The 10729-nt window shown below is 53.0% G+C and overlaps 1 protein-coding gene across 1 annotated transcript in view; it reads right to left on the bottom strand.

Moving 5' to 3' along the window:
• Positions 1-911: 911 nt before the first annotated feature.
• The window catches only part of LHFPL4 (LHFPL tetraspan subfamily member 4), a 32699-nt gene continuing 22881 nt past the window's right edge, over positions 912-10729 (bottom strand). The window contains exons 2-3 of the mRNA XM_015069321.3: positions 7225-7461; positions 912-4714 (exon numbers count right to left, since the gene is read on the bottom strand). Of these exons, the coding sequence (XP_014924807.2) occupies positions 4614-4714; positions 7225-7461 (338 nt within the window). The 3' untranslated portion in view covers positions 912-4613. The remainder of the gene's footprint in view (positions 4715-7224; positions 7462-10729) is intronic.

Genomic DNA, 10729 nt, shown 5'->3' with positions numbered 1-10729 from the left:
CATCCTCCTGTGAAATGGTCTCCTGCTCTACCCACCCCACCAAATGCCATTTAAGGTGTCCCTACCCAGGGCACCCACAATACCCTGCACCTGCCACATTTTACATCATTTTTACATGTTCATCTCCCCAATCAGATTGACACTTAACGTAGGGTCTCTTTTTTGTTCTTTAAGTGCTTAGACTATACTAAGTGCCCAAAGTGTATTGAAGACTCAGTTTCCAAGGGCACAAATTATAATAAATGTAGCTGCCACATGGGATATGTTACAATGTGCCAGATGCTGTGAAGCAACTCACGTTCCCTCATTTGTTCCTTACAATCCCCTGAGATCACTGTCATCAATTCCATTTATGTAGTGTGGATTTAGAAAGAGGCAAAGGGACCCGTCCAGGGCACACAGGCAGAAAAGGGTGGAGTCATGTTTGCCCTCGTCAGAGTCCTAAGTCCAAAATCAAACCTATGCAGTCAACCAGCACTGTGTAGAGACTTCTAACTGCCTGCTCCATCTATGTCTCCTTTCTCCTTGGAAACAGAACCACAGTTTTATTTGGCATGGCATGTGCCCATTAAAGGATTACATTTCAGCTAGGTACATCCCATCCTATGGGATTTCTAGAAGTCTCTGTCAAATGAAATGTGGCCAAATGACTAGAGCTCCAGCAGCCATATTGGGCCATGAGGTGTCCTTGAAACTGGAAGCCAGGATTGAAAATGGCAGCACAGAAAGGCAAGGAGCCTGGGTTCCTGATAATGCTGCAGGCCATATTGGTCATAGTCTGGCTATCTCCAGACTTAATGTGAAAGGAAAATAAACTCTTGTTAAGCCACAGTGTAGCTCCATTAATATGCAGCCAACTGGTACAAAGGGTAGAATCTCACCCGTCTTGATCCCCTGGGGGCCAACTCAGAGAAGAAGAAACCAGCATGGGTGATATAAAGTGTTTCTTTATTTGAACATCATTCCACCTGCACTGAAGCTCAAATCCAGCAGCAGCAGAAGGGGTCAGGACTGAAATAAATGTTACCAAACTGGACAATGAACAGCGAGGACACATTCAGACAGAACTTACTAATGGGGTGTAGACAACACCAAGCTATCCTAATGACACACAGCACAGGCCCCTGAGATCTGCTGGTCAGAGCTCTGGGAAGGACTATCCCCCTCATTCCCTTCTCAGGAAACTCCATGCCCACCCGAAGGCTAGCCCTCAGCCAGGCAGGGACCTGCGCAAGTTTCTTGTGCTGGGAAGGTCCCAGCTTCTCCGAAGAGAGGGTTCCCCTGTCTCAATCACACTGGAAGCTGGAGAAGGCTGACTTCCCTGTGCCCAAGCAGGAATCTCAAGAAGGCCAAGGAATTTCCCTACAGCCTTGTCTAAAAGTTCTCAGCTTGGCTAGTTCAGGCCTGAAAAGAATCAATCCTACCCATGGTCCTCAACCCCTCAGGAAAACCATGTTTTCCTGAGGGGGTACTGGTTCCCAAACAGGAAAGTTTTCACATCCTAGAGATCCAGAAGGACTTGACCAACCAGTGCTCTCAACCACCTCCATGTTGTGGCTGCTTTGGCCTCTTCTGAAAGTCCCCAGACCACACAGCAAAGACAACCTATTAGTGCCAGACCCCTCTCATCCAGTCACAACTTGGGGGAGGAGTGCCTCCATGGGCCACTCAAAGGTCAACTTCTTTAAAGAAGCAAGAGTCCCAGGGGCCACACTGAGGTGGGATCTCTGTATTCATCTCCTCCCAAAGGGAAAAGTCAATTTGCCTGCCTTGGCTGAGGGCAAACCACAAACCTCCCCGTGTCCGGGATGGCTTCCTTGCCCCCAGAGAGCCATCTGGGCCACAGGGTGATGGTACTTCAGCCTCACATGGGGCCCCTGCCTGAAGCATTTTCCTCACTCTGCTCCCACCTGTGCTGAAGCCTGAGGGATGGGGCTATGGTTTGGTGCCCACTCCAGCCTCTTTCCCTTCCCTGTGTTCTCCTGACACTCCTTCACCTGCCCAACCCTGCTTTCCTAACCCCACCCACACTCCTAGGTGCATCTCTGGGTAGCCCCTTCCACAGCAAGGTGGCAGCTGGCTGGACGCATGGTGACTTGGAGGCACTCAGACCCCACCTCAAAGGGATTGACATCCCTCTTCCCTCCCACTAACCCACTCCAGTGATGCCCCTGCCCCAAAGAGGTGGGCAGTAGCCTCAGCCTCTGAGGGGCGGTTCTAACATCCCCCCCTCCCACAACAGGGCTCCATTGCACCCACACTCCCCCAGCAGTCCCCTTGGGGGAACAGGAGCCCTGCACACAGTGCACACACAGCAGCCACTCCTGTTCCTCAATGTCCTGCCCCCATTACCCTCCTCTCCTCCTCATGCCATCCCCCTGCACTCCAGTGTGCTGTCCACACCTCACCTCTCCATTGGCCTCCCTCCCTGTCCCTATTCCTTCTCCATCTTCCTGGCCACCTCCCCACTACCTCCAGGCGCTCTGCATCAGGGTCCCCTCTCCTCTACACTCTTCATCTCTCCTTTCCCCATTTCTCTGCCTCTCCACCTCTTCTCTCCCCTCTCTCATTCTGCTCTCTCCCATCTCTCCCCCTTCCCAGATACTGGCTCCTGCCCACCCACCCTGTAGCCTGCCAACACTGGGCTTTGGTTTGGATCTTTAAGGAACTCACTTTTGCCCCCCACTGCCTCCCATGAGGCTCCCCAGACCCTCCCATTTAGCACAGGCCCCAGGCGTAGAGCCCCACACTGCAGGTAGAGCCCTGGGGGAGCAGGAGAGGGGAGCATGGGGCTGGAGCCAGAGCACCAGACGAAAGGTGTTTGCCCAGGATGGGGGAGTCGGTGGAGAGGGTGGAAGGTCAAGACTTGGTAAGTTCCAGGTTTCAGGAATCCTACCAGGACCCAGCATCTGACTCCAATTAGGGTCCAGATGGGGGTCTCAGGCAGAGGATTTCTAGGGTCTGTCTTGGAAACCCTCTCAGGCCCAAGTCCTATGGAAATGAACACAAGATTGGCAAATACATGGCACTCGCTGCTTTTCTCCCCTCCTTTGGTTGAGACCCGGATAGGAAGTGATGACAAGCTTCCCCACTGAACCTGCAGAGGCCTTGTGCTCCTGCTACACAGTGGACCAGTACTTCCTCCCAGTACCTGAAGACAGTAGTAGGCACACTAGATGAAACCAACCTGCCACCTGAACTGGGAGCTGAAAGGGGCTGTCCATGCCCCAGGCCAGATGGCTCTACTGCCTGCCAGGTCCACCAGGCAGCGAGGGGAGTTTAGAAACACCTGGAGTCTCCCTCACTTGCTCCCGGCCAAAGGGAAAGGAGACGCCCCCCCATTAGGAGGGGAAGGAGAGAGAAGACTCCCCATCTGCCCCCCGCCACACATACTTACACACACACATACGCGCGTGCACACATACACTCACGCTGTCACACACATGCACGCGCGTACACATACACACACACACACACACACACACACACACACACACTCATGCCTCAGCTCCAAGCACTGCCCATTGGGCTGCAGACCCTGGGCATACCGCAAGGCGAGAGGTGGGCAAGGGGAGGAAGTGGAGGTAGGGATAGGGTTACAAGGCCTGGGGATGGGGACAGGGGGTACCCTGTTCAGAGGTGACCTGCAAGTTCAAGTTATGCAGAAAAAGTATCAAAGAGGCAAGACAGTCTCTGCCCTTGGCAGATGCCTGGGCTGGGGGCATGAGAAGGGGCAGAGGGGTGATGTATCCCTAATTCCCCACTCTCGGGCCCCCCTCCCAAACCCCCAGCCCTGACAACAGGGCCAAGAAGTCTGTGCTGTACAAAACAGGCTGGGGTCAAGGGTCCAGTCACTGGTGAGACACCCCAGCAGAGAGGAGGCCGGGCCAGCCCCAGGTTGAGCCCCTTCCAGCCCCAGCTGCCATGATCAGATGCCACCAAGACAGGAGTCCAAGCACCCCCTCCTACTGCCTCCAGAGCCTGTCTGTCCTCAGTCTCTGGGCTGCCCAGGGCCCCAGTCAGCTGTTGACAGGGAGGCCCTGTGCTTTCTCCCTCAGTGCAGCTCAGACTCCTTTGGGAGAGGTGAGAACAGGCTGGAGCGGGTGGCAGAGAGGCCCCAGGGAGGCTGGTGGCGCCTGGAGCTCTGTAATGATATGATGGAACCATCATCGGAGGAGAAAAAAATAGGAAAAAGTCTGGTCCACCCTAGGCCAGTGTCTTGAATAAGTTTCTGCAGGAGGCAGGGACCAGAGGAGGCAAGGATACAGCCAGGCAGCAGCCCTCCAGACTGAGGGGGCCTGGGGAACTGGAACCACGGCGTCTTTTCCCCTGGAGACTCTGCAGGGTCCCCAGGCCAGGCTAGGGAGGAAAGGAGAAGCCCAAGGGCCCGGGGCTCCAGCTCCCTTAGGTCAGTTGAGGGAAGAGCAGAATCAGGCCCTCCCCCCACACTGCATCCCAGCCCCGATCTCTTCAAAGCCTGGAGCTACAGGCAGGTAGCAGATGAGAAGTCAGTCCTCGATGGGGTCTTCCCCTGGAGCTTGAATGAAGGGATGAGAGGGCAGGCAACGGGAGAAGCTGAGGACATGTCAATTCCTGGGCTGTGATCCTGGCCCTCAGGGTCCCTGTGAGTGAGCAACGGGACAGGGGAGGACTCCCCATCCGGAGACATCACCCCCTGGCCGCAACACAGAGCTTACTGTAGAGCCCACAAAATCTATGAGAGAGAGAGAGAGAGAGAATTGGAGAAAGTCAGAGACTGCCAGGGCATTGGGGCTCCCCTCAGCCACTTCTCAGGTGGGGTGGGCAAAGCTGGGCAGGGAAGTGACCTGCACAGGCTATGAAATCCCAGCCAGGCCTCTGCCTAGCTGGATGATCTTGAGCCATTTGACCCCTCTGAGTCTCAATTTCCTCATCTATACAACGGTCATAATAGCCTCCTTCACAGGGTGCTTCTGAGGGGTGAAAAAGACATAAATAATTATAGCTAAGGGCTTTTTCACAATGTTTAGTGCCTAGTAAATGCTGGAAATGATAGCAATTTATTTTATTTTTTACTTTTGTCCCAGAAGTCTGTCTCAGAACTGAACTGGAGGGATGGAGACCCACAGAGGCTGAGGGAAGGCAAACTGGGGCTCCTTCACATCATTCTTAGCACTGAGAATAGGGCGCTTTGGGGAGGAGGAGAGGACGCTGGCTGGGCCCGTCTCACCCAATTGCACCCCCAGACCCCTTCTTCAGAAAGGCCGTGGCTCTTAGTCATGCACTTCTGGAAGCTGCCACCAGAGGGCAGGCCCTGACCTCACACCAAGAGCACAGAAACCACCAGGTGTCAGGGTCTCCAGGGACAGGAGGCTCACAGACAGGTTTTAGCAGCCCAGGAGGGCCCCCGAAAAGGAAGCAGGCAGCAGGGAAGAGTCTGGCCTTTGAATTTGGACCTGGGTTCAAGTCCTGGCTGCACTGCTTCGGTGACCTTGGGCAAGTTAACTGCACCTCCCTGGGGACTCACCTTTCTCATTTGTAAAATGGTGGCCATGATGTCTGCTTGATGGGGAGTCTTGAGCAGTGACAGTTTTTTCTGAGTATTCATCAAGTGCCCCTTAATAGACATAATCTTTCTTCTTCACAAGACAGCCCTGTAAGGTGGTACTATTTCCACCACCCTCATTTTATGAAGTTCAGGAAACTAAGGCTCAAGGACATGAAGCCATTTCTTTGACCAACCTGCTTCCCACACAGACGGTCTGCCTTCAGTCCAAGGGTTCCACCACCAAACTAACCTGCCTCCTGCCAGATGAGATAATAAGCTTCACTGCCATTAACTCCATTTTATAGGTGAGAGACTCCAAGAGAGGAATATAATTAATGGAGAGTGCTAAATATACACCCAGCACATGCTAATGTAACATGCAGGGTGCGACTGGGAAAACTACTCCTATTTCTCACTGCAGGGAACGCACACGCAGACAGATGGGTGTCTGTCCACTGGTGTCATCCCTGCCCACCCCCCACCCCCCCGCCCCCTGGCCCTTTGCTCCAGGGGCAGGGTAGGCTCCTGGCTCAGAAGACCAACCCTTCTTTGGAGAGTAATCTGGCACTGCCATTACAATTGTAAGTGTGCAACTCCACTTCTGAAAAAGCACCCAGAAAACATTGTATATAACAAGGCACAAAGATGTCTAGCCTAGCATTGTCAGTGATGGTAAAATCCTTGAAACCTCCCTACCAGTCCCTAAAAGGAGAATGGTTAAGAAACTACAGTTCCTCCATCTGATGTAATGCTAAGCACTGGATATAAAGGGTTCTCCATAAAAGGATAAAGAAAGATCTTTCAGATATGCTCTAGGGTTGGGCACAAGAAGCAAGGGATTTGTTTAGGATGATGCCTATCCTGTGTTATATTAGCACATAACACTACTATATATTTTATAAAGGGACATACACCATATGTTATGTACATATATGCATAAACATCTGATAACAGTGGTTAGCACTGAGCCTCTGGCCTCATGTGTCAATTTTTTCTTTACTGTATTTCAGTGTTACTTGATACATACAAAAGTTGATATGTAATATACTACGTATACAAACACCTGTGTGGGCTCACCATGAAAGAACTGTGATCGCCAATAATTTGTACATGCCTACACACCCACATCTCATGCTCCTGGCCTCCCCTCTTCTATCCCAACCACAGATAACCATCATCCTATCTTCTGTATTTATTGTTTCTTTGCTTTAAAAAATATATACAGTACTACCATAAACATATTTATTATTAAACCACACATTATTTCGTGTCTCTTGGTTTTTTATTGAGCTCCATAAAAATATCATTCTGTCATCTTCTGGAACTTGATTTTTTTCCCTCTATTTCTCAATATTATGTTTCCAGGATGTGTCCATTCTGTTACTTATAACTAAAGTGTATTCATTCATTATGCACTATTCCATAATATGAATATATCGCCATTTATCTATCCATCCTCCTGTCAATGGCCATTGTTTTCAGTAGTTTGCTATTTGAAACTGCTGCTAAGACCGTCCAAGCAGATTTCTCATGGGTTTATACTCCTGGTTGGGTCTGCTGGGTCACAGGCATGCAAATGTTGGGATTTGAGGAATAACGTCAAATGGCTTTCACTGCCTGCACCCTTTCCAGCTCTGGTTTTGTTTGAGTACTCTGTGACACCTCTGGGCCCCACCACCAGCCCCAAGCGCACTCGCCTTTGTTCTCCTGCTTGAGCTCCTCCTGCAGCAGGTCTGTTTGCCGGTTGCCCAGCACGAAGGCGAGGAAGGAGAGGATGAGGGCGTTGAGGATGCCGATGATGGCCAGGATGTACGCCCAGCGCACTGAACAGTCCCCCAGGGAGTACTTCCCGGTCTTGGCCCCGCACATGTCCCGGATCGTCTCGGCGTCCCAGCCGTCGGGGAAGATCATGCAGCCCAGCACAAGGCACAGAGCTGAGGGGACGCGAGGCCGGGCACACCGCCATGGTCAGGGAGGAAGAGAGAAGGGGTTGAGTACTCCCCAGAGGCAGAGGACCACCACAGCCCTCCAGGCTGGGCTGTGCAGCCCCCCCACCCCCTACCCCACCTCCATCCCCCCACCTCCGCCCCCGCACACCAACCCCTCCCCCCGCCCGTCAACCCAAGAGCCTGTTAACCGCTTCTGTGCGTTCCAGAAACTTTAGGGTCTGAGATGGCCTCCTGCCTCGGGGAGCAGAAGCTTTCCGGGACCCATAATGCCCCCATCAAATCAACTCCTCCAGGAAGCCTTGGTGCAAATACAAGAAAATAGTAACTCACGCTCAGCTGCTTCAGCTCCCTTTAGCATCCTGACCATGCTTACCCCCTCCCATCCTCCTCGTTCTTTATTTTTGTCATTCATTCAACAAACATTTATTGAGCGCCATTCCCTTTCCTTCAAGATGCTGGACCTACGTTCTCATTCACGCAGTTGAGTGCTGCTCTCAAAGAAAAGACTGGGGTAAGTTTTTTCACTTACTGGGTGTACAACCTTGGGGATGCCACCTGTCTGTGTCTGTGTCATGGAAATAACAGCACTACTGCACAGGGTGGTGGTGAGGATTAAAGGAAGTCAGGTGTGTAAGACACTCAGTCCCTGGCATTTTCTCACTGAGGGCCCGCGTGTGCAGGCACTAGACTGGGCAGGGGATGGGGGCATTGCTTGCACTCCAGCCTCACAGAGTTTGCAGTTAGGCGGGGGAAACTACTGAAAAACTCTTTGCTCTCTGTGAGAGCAAAGACATTACAGGCCTGGGGCTCAAATCCTTACTCACGTCTTTTCTAGATGTGGGAACTTAGGCCAGTTCCTTCACCCATGAGCCTATTTTCTCATATGTAAAATGCGGCTAATGATGGCATCCAAGTCATTGCAAAGATTACAGGAGGCAGCAAATGTAAATGCTTGACATAGTAAATCCCAGATAAATGTTAAATGTTATTATTACTATCATCAAAACTAGTCATAATGATAAAAAGAATAGTCACATAAATAAGGAAATTATTGGGGAGCAGGGAGCTTAGTTTCAGGTGGTGGAGGAGGGGAAACAGGGAGAGGCCAAGAAGAGGCTTCTACGGAAATAGGCCCCTGCTGGTTCCCCACCTTGGCATCCACTCACCAGTGTTTAGTGACCCACCTCTGCCAATCCGAACCCAAATAGTCTGTCTGGGTAGGCTCTTTGCAGTGCCCAGCCTAGTTGGTGGGACCTAAGTCTGAGCCAAACAGCACAAGCCCCACACAGCCAAAGAGAGCCAACCAGGCTCAGTAAGCAACCGAGGGCTGTGACCTTCCACTCCTGCCATGCGGTGTGAGCAGCTAGCCTTGTGACTTGTGACTGTGTCTGCGGCTTGATGTTGCCCTCTCGGTGTTCGACAGTCCCACCAGCAACAAGGTTACTGTGTCTGAGACCTGAAGGTGCCACACCAGGCCCATGGGGTGCTTAACCTGGGTTTTAGAAGACAGTGATGACAAAGAGAGGGTGGTGGTCAGTGCTGCCCACTGTCCCGGAGGCCCATCTAGTCCCCAGGGTGGGGAGGACGCCCTCAGCTTTGTCACGTGTCTCCCTCACCTATCGTTCAAGGAAGTGCTCACTAGGCTCCAGACTCCCGTCTACCAGTGGGCCGGGGCCCCTCGCTCTAAGGTTTTGCCTCCTGTAGCCTTCCTCCGTCCTCCTGTGACACGACAGTATTCCCCACATCCCTAGGTTGTGCTCCTCGTCCTGATGCAGGTCTCCCCCACAGCACCGTGACCACACACAAATTTAGGGCTGTGTCCCCTCTCCCCGTGCTTGCCTTCTCCAAGATGAGTCACAGCTAGAGTATTGCGAGTCGCTTACCTGCTGCGAAAAGGGTTCTTGGCAAAGGGAGACGGCAAATGCAAGAAGCCCTGGGGTGAGAATGAGCTTCGGGGAGCTAAAGAATCCCACAAGTTCGAAGATGCACTTTGGCCACCCAAATGGAGAGGTAAGCTCAGGGGGAAATCGGTGCTGGAGATGTAAACTTGGGAGCTGTGGGCAGGTTAATCCCTGGGACTGGAGTTCTGGATACAGAGAAGGCCCAGGACTGAGCGCTTGGGAGGGAGGAGAGGAGGAGCCTACGGAGAAGGTCCACCCGCCCACCTCCCCAAATATCCCAGATATTTTGCAAGGCCCTCTAGGCCCCTGTCGGAGACGAGAGGAGGTTCGAACGCCGGGGTCGGGGAAGGAGAGCGAAGGAGCGCACTGGGTATCTGAGGGCTCCGGCCCAGGAGGCGCGCTCCCGCCTCCTCAGCGAAAGGCTGGGGGTGACGAAAAGAGCCTGGGCATGGGCCAAGTCCACCCAGCCCCTCCGTTTCCCCTCCCCACAGGCCGCATTTCCTCTCCAGCCCAGAGCGTCGCCGTTTCCATGGAGACGGCGCCCGCACCCGGAGCTCCTAGCAGCACCGCCGGGCTCGCAGGGCGGGCCTCTCCCTTTGGCAGCTCCGCGCTCAGCCCTCAAGGACTTTCCTTCCCGTGGCCCTGCGCCCGCACGCTCTCGCTCTCACCGCCCACGTGCCTCTCTCAGTCGCGTGCCTCCCCATTCCTTTCTCTTGTCCACCCTTTCATCTTTCTTGTTTTGCATCTGTCTCTTGTTCTGCTACTGTCTCTCGGGCATGTCTGCATCGCGCTCAAGGGTCGGCCTCGACCCTCCCTCTCCCCTTGTCTGGTTAGATCTCTCTGCATTTAACATTCTTTCATCAGCCCTCCTCTTCTCTCATCCTTTTCTCTCTTCTCTTCCTTCTCTGGATCTAGCACCTGGCCCTTTCCTCCCTCCGGCTCTCCCTTCGAACACTGCACACGTAAATCCCGAGGGCCAGTAATGTGCCAGACATTGTGCAGGATGCTGGGGCCCCTGGAGGCGTGGTCCTCAGAAGAGGTGTGTGGGAGAAATAAAATCAAGTCAGTACACAAACAGAATACTTATGCATGTCAAGGAGTGCTTGCAAGGAAGCAGACTCGGGGTGGAGACCCAGAATAACAGGATGCTGGGAGAGGGAGGGGGTGGACCTCTCCATCTCTAACCCACTCTCTCTGCCTTCTCTGTTCTGCAGCGTTGTAGGTGGTGGCTATGGGGCGCCCAAGGCTGCTCAGGGAATGGGAAACACCCAGAAGTCAAGCAAATGGAGAAAAACCAATCAGATGGCTTCCCTGGACCTGGGGGAAGAGAGAAAAAGACCACTAGGGACAGC

Source organism: Acinonyx jubatus, chromosome A2 (genome assembly GCF_027475565.1).
Source record: "Acinonyx jubatus isolate Ajub_Pintada_27869175 chromosome A2, VMU_Ajub_asm_v1.0, whole genome shotgun sequence".
NCBI lineage: Eukaryota > Metazoa > Chordata > Mammalia > Carnivora > Felidae > Acinonyx > Acinonyx jubatus.
The sequence above is the reverse complement of the archived record's forward strand: the minus strand, read 5'-3'. Positions and strand labels throughout refer to the sequence as shown.